At 60.4% G+C, this 15,292-nt stretch overlaps 1 protein-coding gene across 1 annotated transcript in view; it reads right to left on the bottom strand.

The window, feature by feature from the left end:
- Nucleotides 1-14,082: 14,082 nt before the first annotated feature.
- The window catches only part of LOC121274580 (glycogen phosphorylase, muscle form), a 95,682-nt gene continuing 94,472 nt past the window's right edge, over nt 14,083-15,292 (bottom strand). The window contains exon 20 of the mRNA XM_041181909.1: nt 14,083-14,694. Within this exon, the coding sequence (XP_041037843.1) occupies nt 14,542-14,694 (153 nt within the window). The 3' untranslated portion in view covers nt 14,083-14,541. The remainder of the gene's footprint in view (nt 14,695-15,292) is intronic.

The raw sequence follows: 15,292 nt of genomic DNA, 5'->3' as shown, positions 1-15,292 counted from the left end.
TCGGGGGAGGGGCTGTACTGAGGGAGTGCTGCAGTGTCGGGGGGAGCGGTCAGTACTGAGGGAGTGCTGCAGTGTCGGGGGGAGCGGGTCAGTACTGAGGGAGTGCTGCAGTGTCGGGGGGAGCGGTCAGTACTGAGGGAGTGCTGCAGTGTCGGGGGGAGGGGCTGTACTGAGGGAGTGCTGCAGTGTCGGGGGGAGCGGTCAGTACTGAGGGAGTGCTGCAGTGTCGGGGGGAGCGGTCAGTACTGAGGGAGTGCTGCAGTGTCGGGGGAGGGGCTGTACTGAGGGAGTGCTGCAGTGTCGGGGGGAGCGGTCAGTACTGAGGGAGTGCTGCAGTGTCGGGGGGAGCGGTCAGTACTGAGGGAGTGCTGCAGTGTCGGGGGAGGGGCTGTACTGAGGGAGTGCTGCAGTGTCGGGGGGAGGGGCTGTACTGAGGGAGTGCTGCAGTGTCGGGGGGAGGGGCTGTACTGAGGGAGTGCTGCAGTGTCGGGGGGAGCGGTCAGTACTGAGGGAGTGCTGCAGTGTCGGGGGGAGCGGTCAGTACTGAGGGAGTGCTGCAGTGTCGGGGGGAGCGGTCAGTACTGAGGGAGTGCAGCAGTGTCGGGGGAGGGTCAGTACTGAGGGAGTGCTGCAGTGTCGGGGGGAGCGGTCAGTACTGAGGGAGTGCTGCAGTGTCGGGGGGAGCGGTCAGTACTGAGGGAGTGCTGCAGTGTCGGGGGAGGGGCTGTACTGAGGGAGTGCTGCAGTGTCGGGGGGAGGGGCTGTACTGAGGGAGTGCTGCAGTGTCGGGGGGAGCGGTCAGTACTGAGGGAGTGCTGCAGTGTCGGGGGGAGCGGGCTGTACTGAGGGAGTGCTGCAGTGTCGGGGGAGGGGCTGTACTGAGGGAGTGCTGCAGTGTCGGGGGGAGGGGCTGTACTGAGGGAGTGCTGCAGTGTCGGGGGGAGCGGTCAGTACTGAGGGAGTGCTGCAGTGTCGGGGGAGGGGCTGTACTGAGGGAGTGCTGCAGTGTCGGGGGGAGCGGTCAGTACTGAGGGAGTGCTGCAGTGTCGGGGGGAGCGGTCAGTACTGAGGGAGTGCTGCAGTGTCGGGGGAGGGGCTGTACTGAGGGAGTGCTGCAGTGTCGGGGGAGGGGCTGTACTGAGGGAGTGCTGCAGTGTCGGGGGGAGCGGTCAGTACTGAGGGAGTGCTGCAGTGTCGGGGGGAGCGGTCAGTACTGAGGGAGTGCTGCAGTGTCGGGGGGAGCGGTCAGTACTGAGGGAGTGCTGCAGTGTCGGGGGGAGCGGTCAGTACTGAGGGAGTGCTGCAGTGTCGGGGGGAGGGGCTGTACTGAGGGAGTGCTGCAGTGTCGGGGGAGCGGTCAGTACTGAGGGAGTGCTGCAGTGTCGGGGGAGGGGCTGTACTGAGGGAGTGCTGCAGTGTCGGGGGGAGCGGTCAGTACTGAGGGAGTGCTGCAGTGTCGGGGGGAGCGGGCTGTACTGAGGGAGTGCTGCAGTGTCGGGGGAGGGGCTGTACTGAGGGAGTGCTGCAGTGTCGGGGGGAGCGGTCAGTACTGAGGGAGTGCTGCAGTGTCGGGGGAGGGGCAGTACTGAGGGAGTGCTGCAGTGTCGGGGGAGCGGTCTGTACTGAGGGAGTGCTGCAGTGTCGGGGGGAGGGGCTGTACTGAGGGAGTGCTGCAGTGTCGGGGGGAGCGGTCAGTACTGAGGGAGTGCTGCAGTGTCGGGGGGAGCGGTCAGTACTGAGGGAGTGCTGCAGTGTCGGGGGAGCGGGTCAGTACTGAGGGAGTGCTGCAGTGTCGGGGGGAGCGGTCAGTACTGAGGGAGTGCTGCAGTGTCGGGGGAGGGGCTGTACTGAGGGAGTGCTGCAGTGTCGGGGGGAGCGGTCAGTACTGAGGAGTGCTGCAGTGTCGGGGGGAGCGGTCAGTACTGAGGGAGTGCTGCAGTGTCGGGGGGAGCGGTCAGTACTGAGGGAGTGCTGCAGTGTCGGGGGAGGGGCTGTACTGAGGGAGTGCTGCAGTGTCGGGGGAGGGGCTGTACTGAGGGAGTGCTGCAGTGTCGGGGGAGGGGCTGTACTGAGGGAGTGCTGCAGTGTCGGGGGAGGGGCTGTACTGAGGGAGTGCTGCAGTGTCGGGGGAGCGGTCAGTACTGAGGGAGTGCTGCAGTGTCGGGGGAGGGGCTGTACTGAGGGAGTGCTGCAGTGTCGGGGGGAGCGGTCAGTACTGAGGGAGTGCTGCAGTGTCGGGGGAGCGGTCAGTACTGAGGGAGTGCTGCAGTGTCGGGGGGAGCGGTCAGTACTGAGGGAGTGCTGCAGTGTCGGGGGGAGCGGTCAGTACTGAGGGAGTGCTGCAGTGTCGGGGGAGGGGCTGTACTGAGGGAGTGCTGCAGTGTCGGGGGAGGGGCTGTACTGAGGGAGTGCTGCAGTGTCGGGGGAGGGGCTGTACTGAGGGAGTGCTGCAGTGTCGGGGGGAGGGGCTGTACTGAGGGAGTGCTGCAGTGTCGGGGGGAGCGGTCAGTACTGAGGGAGTGCTGCAGTGTCGGGGGAGGGGCTGTACTGAGGGAGTGCTGCAGTGTCGGGGGAGGGGCTGTACTGAGGGAGTGCTGCAGTGTCGGGGGGAGCGGGCTGTACTGAGGGAGTGCTGCAGTGTCGGGGGGAGCGGTCAGTACTGAGGGAGTGCTGCAGTGTCGGGGGGAGCGGTCAGTACTGAGGGAGTGCTGCAGTGTCGGGGGAGGGGCTGTACTGAGGGAGTGCTGCAGTGTCGGGGGAGGGGCTGTACTGAGGGAGTGCTGCAGTGTCGGGGGGAGCGGTCAGTACTGAGGGAGTGCTGCAGTGTCGGGGGAGCGGTCAGTACTGAGGGAGTGCTGCAGTGTCGGGGGAGGGGCTGTACTGAGGGAGTGCTGCAGTGTCGGGGGGAGGGGCTGTACTGAGGGAGTGCTGCAGTGTCGGGGGGAGGGGCAGTACTGAGGGAGTGCTGCAGTGTCGGGGGAGGGGCTGTACTGAGGGAGTGCTGCAGTGTCGGGGGGAGCGGTCAGTACTGAGGGAGTGCTGCAGTGTCGGGGGAGCGGGCTGTACTGAGGGAGTGCTGCAGTGTCGGGGGGAGGGGTCAGTACTGAGGGAGTGCTGCAGTGTCGGGGGAGGGGCTGTACTGAGGGAGTGCTGCAGTGTCGGGGGGAGCGGTCAGTACTGAGGGAGTGCTGCAGTGTCGGGGGGAGCGGTCAGTACTGAGGGAGTGCTGCAGTGTCGGGGGAGCGGTCAGTACTGAGGGAGTGCTGCAGTGTCGGGGGGAGGGGCAGTACTGAGGGAGTGCTGCAGTGTCGGGGGGAGGGGTCTGTACTGAGGGAGTGCTGCAGTGTCGGGGGGAGCGGTCAGTACTGAGGGAGTGCTGCAGTGTCGGGGGGAGCGGTCAGTACTGAGGGAGTGCTGCAGTGTCGGGGGGAGCGGTCAGTACTGAGGGAGTGCTGCAGTGTCGGGGGGAGGGGCTGTACTGAGGGAGTGCTGCAGTGTCGGGGGGAGCGGTCAGTACTGAGGGAGTGCTGCAGTGTCGGGGGGAGCGGTCAGTACTGAGGGAGTGCTGCAGTGTCGGGGGGAGCGGTCAGTACTGAGGGAGTGCTGCAGTGTCGGGGGAGCGGTCAGTACTGAGGGAGTGCTGCAGTGTCGGGGGAGGGGCTGTACTGAGGGAGTGCTGCAGTGTCGGGGGGAGCGGTCAGTACTGAGGGAGTGCTGCAGTGTCGGGGGAGGGGCTGTACTGAGGGAGTGCTGCAGTGTCGGGGGGAGCGGTCAGTACTGAGGGAGTGCTGCAGTGTCGGGGGAGCGGTCAGTACTGAGGGAGTGCTGCAGTGTCGGGGGGAGGGGCTGTACTGAGGGAGTGCTGCAGTGTCGGGGGGGAGCGGTCAGTACTGAGGGAGTGCTGCAGTGTCGGGGGGAGCGGTCAGTACTGAGGGAGTGCTGCAGTGTCGGGGGGAGCGGTCAGTACTGAGGGAGTGCTGCAGTGTCGGGGGGAGGGGCTGTACTGAGGGAGTGCTGCAGTGTCGGGGGAGGGGCTGTACTGAGGGAGTGCTGCAGTGTCGGGGGGAGGGGCTGTACTGAGGGAGTGCTGCAGTGTCAGGGGGAGGGGCTGTACTGAGGGAGTGCTGCAGTGTCGGGGGGAGCGGTCAGTACTGAGGGAGTGCTGCAGTGTCGGGGGAGGGGCTGTACTGAGGGAGTGCTGCAGTGTCGGGGGAGGGGCTGTACTGAGGGAGTGCTGCAGTGTCGGGGGGAGCGGTCAGTACTGAGGGAGTGCTGCAGTGTCGGGGGAGGGGCTGTACTGAGGGAGTGCTGCAGTGTCGGGGGGAGCGGGCAGTACTGAGGGAGTGCTGCAGTGTCGGGGGAGGGGCTGTACTGAGGGAGTGCTGCAGTGTCGGGGGAGGGGCTGTACTGAGGGAGTGCTGCAGTGTCGGGGGGAGCGGGTCAGTACTGAGGGAGTGCTGCAGTGTCGGGGGGAGCGGTCAGTACTGAGGGAGTGCTGCAGTGTCGGGGGGAGCGGTCAGTACTGAGGGAGTGCTGCAGTGTCGGGGGGAGCGGGCAGTACTGAGGGAGTGCTGCAGTGTCGGGGGAGGGGCTGTACTGAGGGAGTGCTGCAGTGTCGGGGGGAGGGGCTGTACTGAGGGAGTGCTGCAGTGTCGGGGGGAGCGGTCAGTACTGAGGGAGTGCTGCAGTGTCGGGGGGAGGGGCTGTACTGAGGGAGTGCTGCAGTGTCGGGGGGAGCGGTCAGTACTGAGGAGTGCTGCAGTGTCGGGGGGAGCGGTCAGTACTGAGGGAGTGCTGCAGTGTCGGGGGAGGGGCTGTACTGAGGGAGTGCTGCAGTGTCGGGGGGAGCGGTCAGTACTGAGGGAGTGCTGCAGTGTCGGGGGAGGGGCTGTACTGAGGGAGTGCTGCAGTGTCAGGGGGAGGGGCTGTACTGAGGGAGTGCTGCAGTGTCGGGGGGAGCGGTCAGTACTGAGGGAGTGCTGCAGTGTCGGGGGAGCGGTCAGTACTGAGGGAGTGCTGCAGTGTCGGGGGAGGGGCTGTACTGAGGGAGTGCTGCAGTGTCGGGGGGAGGGGCAGTACTGAGGGAGTGCTGCAGTGTCGGGGGGAGCGGTCAGTACTGAGGGAGTGCTGCAGTGTCGGGGGGAGCGGTCAGTACTGAGGGAGTGCTGCAGTGTCAGGGGGAGGGGCTGTACTGAGGGAGTGCTGCAGTGTCGGGGGAGGGGCTGTACTGAGGGAGTGCTGCAGTGTCGGGGGGAGCGGTCAGTACTGAGGGAGTGCTGCAGTGTCGGGGGAGGGGCTGTACTGAGGGAGTGCTGCAGTGTCGGGGGGAGCGGTCAGAGGGAGTGCTGCAGTGTCGGGGGAGGGGCTGTACTGAGGGAGTGCTGCAGTGTCGGGGGAGGGGCTGTACTGAGGGAGTGCTGCAGTGTCGGGGGAGGGGCTGTACTGAGGGAGTGCTGCAGTGTCGGGGGAGGGGCTGTACTGAGGGAGTGCTGCAGTGTCGGGGGGAGCGGTCAGTACTGAGGGAGTGCTGCAGTGTCAGGGGGAGCGGTCAGTACTGAGGGAGTGCTGCAGTGTCGGGGGGAGGGGCTGTACTGAGGGAGTGCTGCAGTGTCGGGGGAGGGGCTGTACTGAGGGAGTGCTGCAGTGTCGGGGGAGCGGTCAGTACTGAGGGAGTGCTGCAGTGTCGGGGGGAGGGGCTGTACTGAGGGAGTGCTGCAGTGTCGGGGGGAGCGGTCAGTACTGAGGGAGTGCTGCAGTGTCGGGGGGAGGGGCTGTACTGAGGGAGTGCTGCAGTGTCGGGGGAGGGGCTGTACTGAGGGAGTGCTGCAGTGTCGGGGGAGGGGCTGTACTGAGGGAGTGCTGCAGTGTCGGGGGGAGCGGTCAGTACTGAGGGAGTGCTGCAGTGTCGGGGGGAGCGGTCAGTACTGAGGGAGTGCTGCAGTGTCGGGGGGAGCGGTCAGTACTGAGGGAGTGCTGCAGTGTCGGGGGGGAGCGGTCAGTACTGAGGGAGTGCTGCAGTGTCGGGGGGAGGGGCTGTACTGAGGGAGTGCTGCAGTGTCGGGGGGAGGGGCTGTACTGAGGGAGTGCTGCAGTGTCGGGGGGAGCGGTCAGTACTGAGGGAGTGCTGCAGTGTCGGGGGGAGCGGTCAGTACTGAGGGAGTGCTGCAGTGTCGGGGGGAGCGGTCAGTACTGAGGGAGTGCTGCAGTGTCGGGGGAGGGGCTGTACTGAGGGAGTGCTGCAGTGTCGGGGGGAGCGGTCAGTACTGAGGGAGTGCTGCAGTGTCGGGGGGAGCGGTCAGTACTGAGGGAGTGCTGCAGTGTCGGGGGGAGCGGTCAGTACTGAGGGAGTGCTGCAGTGTCGGGGGAGGGGCTGTACTGAGGGAGTGCTGCAGTGTCGGGGGGAGCGGTCAGTACTGAGGGAGTGCTGCAGTGTCGGGGGGAGCGGTCAGTACTGAGGGAGTGCTGCAGTGTCGGGGGGAGCGGTCAGTGCTGAGGGAGTGCTGCAGTGTCGGGGGGAGCGGTCAGAGGGAGTGCTGCAGTGTCGGGGGGAGCGGTCAGTACTGAGGGAGTGCTGCAGTGTCGGGGGAGGGGCTGTACTGAGGGAGTGCTGCAGTGTCGGGGGAGGGGCTGTACTGAGGGAGTGCTGCAGTGTCAGGGGGAGGGGCTGTACTGAGGGAGTGCTGCAGTGTCGGGGGAGGGGCTGTACTGAGGGAGTGCTGCAGTGTCGGGGGAGGGGCTGTACTGAGGGAGTGCTGCAGTGTCGGGGGGAGCGGTCAGTACTGAGGGAGTGCTGCAGTGTCGGGGGAGGGGCTGTACTGAGGGAGTGCTGCAGTGTCGGGGGGAGCGGTCAGTACTGAGGGAGTGCTGCAGTGTCGGGGGAGGGGCTGTACTGAGGGAGTGCTGCAGTGTCGGGGGGAGCGGTCAGTACTGAGGGAGTGCTGCAGTGTCAGGGGGAGCGGTCAGTACTGAGGGAGGGCTGCAGTGTCGGGGGGAGCGGTCAGTACTGAGGGAGTGCTGCAGTGTCGGGGGGAGGGGCTGTACTGAGGGAGTGCTGCAGTGTCGGGGGGAGCGGTCAGTACTGAGGGAGTGCTGCAGTGTCGGGGGGAGGGGCTGTACTGAGGGAGTGCTACAGTGTCGGGGGAGCGGTCAGAGGGAGTGCTGCAGTGTCGGGGGGAGCGGTCAGTACTGAGGGAGTGCTGCAGTGTCAGGGGGAGGGGCTGTACTGAGGGAGTGCTGCAGTGTCAGGGGGAGGGGCTGTACTGAGGGAGTGCTGCAGTGTCGGGGGGAGCGGTCAGTACTGAGGGAGTGCTGCAGTGTCGGGGGGAGCGGTCAGTACTGAGGGAGTGCTGCAGTGTCGGGGGAGGGGCTGTACTGAGGGAGTGCTGCAGTGTCGGGGGGAGCGGTCAGTACTGAGGGAGCGCTGCAGTGTCAGGGGGAGGGGCTGTACTGAGGGAGTGCTGCAGTGTCGGGGGGAGCGGTCAGAGGGAGTGCTGCAGTGTCGGGGGGAGCGGTCAGTACTGAGGGAGTGCTGCAGTGTCGGGGGAGGGTCAGTACTGAGGGAGTGCTGCAGTGTCGGGGGAGGGGCTGTACTGAGGGAGTGCTGCAGTGTCGGGGGAGGGGCTGTACTGAGGGAGTGCTGCAGTGTCAGGGGGAGGGGCTGTACTGAGGGAGTGCTGCAGTGTCAGGGGGAGGGGCTGTACTGAAGGAGTGCTGCAGTGTCGGGGGAGGGGCTGTACTGAGGGAGTGCTGCAGTGTCGGGGGAGCGGTCAGTACTGAGGGAGTGCTGCAGTGTCGGGGGAGGGGCTGTACTGAGGGAGTGCTGCAGTGTCGGGGGGAGCGGTCAGAGGGAGTGCTGCAGTGTCGGGGGGAGCGGTCAGTACTGAGGGAGTGCTGCAGTGTCGGGGGAGGGGCTGTACTGAGGGAGTGCTGCAGTGTCGGGGGAGCGGTCAGTACTGAGGGAGTGCTGCAGTGTCGGGGGAGGGGCTGTACTGAGGGAGTGCTGCAGTGTCGGGGGGAGGGGCTGCACTGAGGGAGTGCTGCAGTGTCGGGGGAGGGGCTGTACTGAGGGAGTGCTGCAGTGTCGGGGGAGGGGCTGTACTGAGGGAGTGCTGCAGTGTCGGGGGAGGGGCTGCACTGAGGGAGTGCTGCAGTGTCGGGGGAGGGGCTGTACTGAGGGAGTGCTGCAGTGTCGGGGGGAGCGGTCAGTACTGAAGGAGTGCTGCAGTGTCAGGGGGAGGGGCTGTACTGAGGGAGTGCTGCAGTGTCGGGGGGAGGGGCTGCACTGAGGGAGTGCTGCAGTGTCGGGGGAGGGGCTGTACTGAGGGAGTGCTGCAGTGTCGGGGGGAGCGGTCAGTACTGAGGGAGTGCTGCAGTGTCGGGGGGAGCGGTCAGTACTGAGGGAGTGCTGCAGTGTCGGGGGGAGCGGTCAGAGGGAGTGCTGCAGTGTCGGGGGGAGCGGTCAGTACTGAGGGAGTGCTGCAGTGTCGGGGGGAGCGGTCAGTACTGAGGGAGTGCTGCAGTGTCGGGGGAGGGGCTGTACTGAGGGAGTGCTGCAGTGTCGGGGGAGGGGCTGCACTGAGGGAGTGCTGCAGTGTCGGGGGAGGGGCTGCACTGAGGGAGTGCTGCAGTGTCGGGGGAGGGGCTGTACTGAGGGAGTGCTGCAGTGTCGGGGGAGGGGCTGTACTGAGGGAGTGCTGCAGTGTCAGGCGGAGGGGCTGTACTGAGGGAGTGCTGCAGTGTCGGGGGAGGGGCTGTACTGAGGGAGTGCTGCAGTGTCGGGGGAGGGGCTGTACTGAGGGAGTGCTGCAGTGTCGGGGGGAGCGGTCAGTACTGAGGGAGTGCTGCAGTTTCGGGGGGAGCGGTCAGTACTGAGGGAGTGCTGCAGTGTCAGGGGAAGGAGCTGTACTGAGGGAGTGCTACAGTGTCGCGGGAGGGTCTGTACTGATGGAGTGCTGCAGTGTTGAGGGTGGAGGTCTGTACCGAGGGAGCGCTGCACTGTTGGGGGTGGTGGTCTGTACTGAGGGAGCGCTGCACTGTCGGGGGTGGGGGTCTGTACTGAGGGAGCGCTGCACTGTCGGGGGTGGGGGTCTGTACTGAGGGAGTGCTGCACTGTTGGAGGGTCAGTACTGATTTTTTAAAAATCCTTTCACAGGAGGTGGGCATGGCTAGCTAGGCCGACATTTATTGCCCATCCCTAATTGCCCCTTGAGAAGGTGGTGGTGAGCTTCCTTCTTGAGCCGCTGCAGTCCTTGTGGTGTAGGTACACCCTCAGCGCTGTTAGGGAGGGAGTTCCAGGATTTTGACCCAGTGACAGTAAAAGAACGGCCGATATATTTCCAAGTTGGGATGGAGGGGTACTTTCATGTGGTAGTGTTCCCATGTGTCTGCTGCCCTTGTCCTTCTAGATGGTAGAGGTTATGGGTTTGGAAGGTGCTAAGGAGCCTTGGTGAGTTGCTGCAGTGCAAGTTGTAGATGGTACACACACTGCTGCTACTGTGCGTCGGTGGTGGAGGGAGTGAATGTTTGTGGATGGGGTGCCGATCAAGCGGGCCTGCTTTGTCCTGGATGGTGTTGAGCTTCTTGAGTGTTGTGGGAGCTGCACTCATCCAGGCAAGTGGGGAGTATTCCATCACACTCCTGACTTGTGCCTTGTAGATGGTGGACAGGCTTTGGGGAGTCAGGAGGTGAGTTACTCATCGCAGGATTCCCAGCCTCTGACCTGCTTTTGTTGCCACAGTATTTATATAGCTGGTTCAGTTTAGCTTTGGTCAATGGTAACTCCCAGGATGTTGATAGTGGGGAATTCAGTGATGGTAATGCCATTGAATTTAAGGGGTGATGGTTGGATTCTCTCTTGTTGGAGATGGACATTGCCTGGCACTTGTGTGGTGTGAATGTTACTTGCCACTTGTCAGCCCAAGCCTGGATATTGTCCAGATTTGGCTGCATTTGGACATGGACTGCTTCAGTATCTGAGGAGTCATGAATGGTGCTGAACATTGTGCAATCATCAGCGAACATCCCCACTTCTGACCTTATGTTGGAGGGAAGGTCATTGATGAAGCAGCTGAAGATGGTTGGGCCGAGGACACTACCCTGAGGAAATCCTGTAGTGGTGTCCTGGAGCTGAGATGATTGACCTCCAGCAACCACAACCATCTTCCTTTGTGCTAGGTATGACTCTAACCAGTGGGGAGTTTTCCCCTTGACTCCAGTTTTGCTAGATACCTCACTCTGTCAAATGCTGCCTTTATGTTAAGGACAGTCGCGCTCTCACATCGCTTCTGGAGTTCAGCTCTCAAGGTTGTAATGAGGTCAGGAGTTGAGGGGCTCTGGCAGAACCCAAACTGAGCATCAGTGAGCAGGTCAATACTGAATAAGTGCCGCTTGATAGCACTGTTGAGGACCCCTTCCATTGCTTTGCTGATGATTGAATGTGGACTGATGGGGCGGTAATTGGCCGGGTTGGGTTTGTGCAGGACATACCTGGGCAATTTCTCTCATTGGTCGTGTAGCAGCCAGTGTTGTAGCTGTACTGGAACGGCTTGGCTAGGGGCAAGGTGAGCTCTGGAGCACAAGTCTTCAGTACTATTGCCGGAATATATTGTAAGGGCCTTTGCAGTGCTGTTTAAAAATGCTTGAAGAGGTCGGTTTTGAGGACCACCTTAAAAGAGGAGAGAGAGAGAGGCGGAGAGGTTTTGGGAGGGAATCCCAGAGCTAAGGCACCCCCACCCCAGGCAGCTGAAGGCACGACCTCCAGTGGTGGAGCAATTAAAACCAAGAAGGTGCAAGATGCCAGAATTGGAGGAGGGCAGACGTCTCGATGGGGCAGAGAGGGATTCCTAGCCAGGAAACAATGTGAACCCAGGAGTGAAAGGTGAATAGGGCTTGGTGCAGGTTAGGACCTGAGCACTCAGAACTTGGTTAAGCTCATCTTTCCAGAGGGCATTGGAATGGTCAAACCCGGAAGTAACAAAGGCATAGATGAGGGTTTCTGTGGCAGAAGAGCTGAGGCCAGGGCAGAGCCAGGCGACATTAGGGAGCTGCAAGGAAGGCAGTCTTGGGGTTGGAGCAGATTGTGGAGTCAAAAGCAAGTCTGGGGTCAAGTAAAATGCACAGGCTCCGGTGAAGCAGGGTTAGAGGGGGATAATTGAAGTGGGATGCGCAGATGTAATTCAATCCTCACTGGAAAACCATATATTGTGTCCTAATTTTAAGACATAATTGTATGTTATTTAAAGTTAAGAAGCAAAGCCAAATGCTAATTTGGGAAGTAGGATAATTGATAGAGGCCGGTGGAGTGGGGTGTGGAAGAAGCATTGGCATTTCTCTGCAGTACAGGCCAAGGAGACGCCAAACCGAATGTGTCACAGCACTACCACAGGTGGGAGGGTGCAACTGCAGCATGACGTGTTTACATACAGGAACACCACCACTTGGAAGTTCCCCTCTGAGTCACTCCCCATCCTGACTTGAAAATATAATCGGTCGTTCCTCCACTGTCGCTGGGTCAAAATCCTGGAGCTCCCTCCCTAACAGCGCTGCGGGTGTACCTACACCACAGGAACTGCAGCGGCTCAAGGCTCACCACCACCTTCTCAAGGGGGCAATTAGGGATGGGCGATAAATGCTGGCCCCATATCCCATGAATGAATGCAAAAAAGAGGTTATGAACTTATAAAGGGCGTAGTGCAGATGCAAGAGTTTCGATAGATAAAGGAAGTCTCCAATGGCTCTCGGGCTGCCTCTGTGAGAGCTCACGACGCGAGGGAGGGGTTCACCGCGACTCCTCCCCTCCCTCCCTCCGAGCATGCAGCCCTGTGAAATAAAGAGATCCAGGAAGGGTTCAGATTGTCACTTTTATTCTGGGTTTAGCCGAATGTCGAGATAGCTGCACACAACACAGTATTGCACGGTGAGGTAAAACATGCAGCTCACAAAGGGCGACGGAGATAACGGTAATAAACGGCACGCCACTCGGAGAAGGGTGGGGAAATCTCCAGCGAACTTCTGAGGAGGTTGGGGGCGACGGGATGGGGGGGGTGCGGTGGTGGTGCGGGGTGGTAGGACAAAGAACAGGAGGCTGGAAATGAAGCGACTTCAAACACTTAGGATCGCTTAAATGCTTCCCAGCCTGTCTGACTACCCAGGCGCAGCCGTCTCAAACGGTGACCCTTGACCATAAAGGGCCAGTGCGGACGGCAGCAGCAGAGTTCTGATAGCACCATACCTCTCAGGAACCGAGGGAGGAGACTGCTGTTGGCTCCCCCGTTTCAGCAGGATGGAGTCAACACTCCTCAGTCACCTTCTTTCCCTCCAGCATCTTGGGAGCAGGCAGTAGAACAAAATTTGGTTCCAAAGCATCATCGCTTGTGGTGGCAGAGCATTCTCAGAGGGGCCAGAAGGCCTCTACTGAAGCCACAGGCACTGTAGTTTGAATAGAGGCCACCTGAATGATGGGCTAGCTGTGCATCTTTGAACTCTGATGAAGCAACAGACTGTGATGGCCAATTCCAAAGCTAGATGGCTGTGGACAGAGTGGGGGGGCGGGGGGGGGGGTTGGAATATGATGAAGGGAAGTGAGGGAAGTGGAGGGGGAGGAGGGAAGAAATATAATGAAGGGAAGTGGAGGGGGGATTATGATGAAGGGAAGGGGGGAATATGAAGGGATAGGAGAATGATGAAACAGACAGAGAAAAGATGGGTGAGAAAGGGGGTGGGGGGGTGAAAGGCAGACACAGGAAAGTGAGGAAGGGGAAAGAAAGAGAGACACAAAAGGAAGGAAAGGTTCATGGACAAGGAGGCTACAATAATGCTAATGACTGCCCCTCTCAGGCTTACAGGACAAGGTATAGCACCTAACCTTAACTTTAATCCGCCTCTGTGCTGTACACCAAGGACCTGGGCAAGGGGTGCGGTGGGGTCCACTAAGTGTTAGAGGTGGTGTAGGATGGGAGGGACACAGCGTTGGGTGGAAATAAAAGCCTTTGACTATATTACCTGGTGTATAATGGACCTGATAGCTGGACGGAGGCAGGGAAAGGATCAAGAGTCTTCAGATTCCTCAAAGTGCGAGGGCTTGGAAAGGCCTGGGGGGTGGGGGGAGGGGAGGGGTCATGGTAGGGAAGGAGTGGCACAGTTCACACCTAGGAGATTAGTCAATTTGGACGATTCTGCCCATCTTCCACTGCAGGCACCACTGAAGGGGATTTACTCCCCACGTTCAAGGTTTGCTGGCGCGGGGTGGGTGGGGGAGGCATGGATAAAAAAAGGCCTTGGGCAAATTCGGATCAAATTGCGACCCCCATCCCCCTCCCCCCCACCTCACCACCTTTTCAAAACAGGTGACTGGAGCTTGTATCAAGCCAAGTAGTTTTGCACTGACATTCAGCGGCTAAATTCAATACTGTCTTTCTTTTCAGGTGTCGCTTCCTTTAAATATTTACACTTAAAAATAAGTTATTCACACATTAAATACACGCGAGGGAAGACAACTTGCTGGTCCTACACCATGACCAAGTTCAAAGGTTAGGGAGAGCATGGCAGCCATTTTGTTCTTTGCCACGGGTCAGCAGAGCATTCTGCGAGCGAGCAGTCTCAATCCCATAATATACTGCATTGTGGGGCATCTTAAAATACTTTTGTTCGTTAAAGGTGTTTAGCACTTTTGACAACACCCCGACCCAATATTTGGGAGAACATTCAAGAAACAAGATGGCTCAACAGGGAAGCATGTTGTGCCCACCTTTGCTTGGAAGTTACCTCCCGCGAGGGTCAAAGACCAAAGTTGGCTTCTTAAATTGAGTATTGTTGGGAGTTCGGGGGGAGGGGAAGAAAAGGAACACCAAGAGGACCATTGCTCAGGTGAGCTCGAATCAGGCCGTTACCCGTCTGATAGCCTGGGAATTAAGTGCTTGAGGCCTTTCGTCCAAATTGGTGTTGGGAGGTCGGGCAGGGAGAGTGTGCGGGAACCGGAAAAAAATTGAAGGCAAATTTCAACTCAGAACGATAATTAGCCAAGCTCTGTAAAAGGGCAGGCAATTTACGTACCTTACTTCTTCCCCCCCCCACCCCCCACCCCCCCCCACTCCACCACCACCCAGGACCAGACTAGCACCTCGGCGGCCATGTTGAAAATTACCTCCGACTTTCTCTTCAGTGTCAACAAAGAATGCAACGTGCCAAAACAAATCTCGGGTGATATAGTAAGGAGCAGCCGTGGGGCGGGGAGGGGCGGGCAAAGATTGCCTTTGTCTCCCCCCTTCCGCTGAGTCCCACGGGTCTGGGCCGCCTGTTGCTTGGTTGGCGGGGGTCTCCGAGCATAGCCCACCCCGCTTGGCTTGGAGAACCAGCAGGTTTGCCTTCCAGAGCTGGGGGGGGCGGTGGTGGGGGTGGGGGGGGGAGGCCAAGCTCGCAGGCAGCAGCACCGAGATGGGTGCCTTAGGCGCAGAGAACACGAGGGAGGATGTGAGGAAGCCAGGGTGCGAAGTGGGGAGGGGGGGAAAAAAGAGAGGGACTCCCGGGGGTTGGAGAGGAGGAGCATTAGATCCGGGGCTCGTTGGGGGCTGGGATCCTGTGTTTGCTGGGCTCCACGCCCCAAATCTGCCGGGCATACTCGGCAATTGTCCTGTCGCTGGAGAACTTTCCGGAGGTGGCGATATTCTTGATGACCATCTTGGTCCACTCTCTGGGATTCTGCAAGTGAAGAGACATGGGTTGGGGGGGGGAGAAAAAACACAGATTAATGGCCTGGGAGAGGGTGTGGAGGAGATTCACCACAACAAGACCAGGGATGAGGGACCTCGGGTCATGTGGAGAGACTGGAGAAGCCGGGATTGTTCTCCTTAGAGCGGAGCAGGTTAAGGGGGAGATTTAATCGGGGCGTTCAAAACCATGAGGGGGTTTGGACAGAGTAAATAAGGAGAAACTGTTCCCAGCGGCAAGAGGGTCGGTAACCAGAGGGGGACACAGATTGAAGAGAATCGGTTAAAGGACCAGGGGGGTGGGGGGAAGATGAGGAGAATTTTATTTTTTACACAGCGAGTGTTTGTGATCTGGAAGGCGCTGCCTGAAAGGGCGGCGGAAGCAAATTCAATAGGAACTTTCCAGAAGGGGAATTGGATAAATACCTGAAGGGGAAAAGTTATGCAAGGCTATGGGGGAAAAGAGCACAGGAGAGTGGGACTAACTGGGTAGCTCTTTCAAAGAGCCAGCACGGGCACGATGGAACGAATGGCCTCCTCCTGTGCTGTGAGGTTCTCAAGAAGATCCCATCTTTTTAAACAGAGGAGGG

The sequence above is a fragment of the Carcharodon carcharias genome (genome assembly GCF_017639515.1).
Source record: "Carcharodon carcharias isolate sCarCar2 chromosome 37 unlocalized genomic scaffold, sCarCar2.pri SUPER_37_unloc_1, whole genome shotgun sequence".
Classification (NCBI taxonomy): domain Eukaryota; kingdom Metazoa; phylum Chordata; class Chondrichthyes; order Lamniformes; family Lamnidae; genus Carcharodon; species Carcharodon carcharias.
The sequence above is the reverse complement of the archived record's forward strand: the minus strand, read 5'-3'. Positions and strand labels throughout refer to the sequence as shown.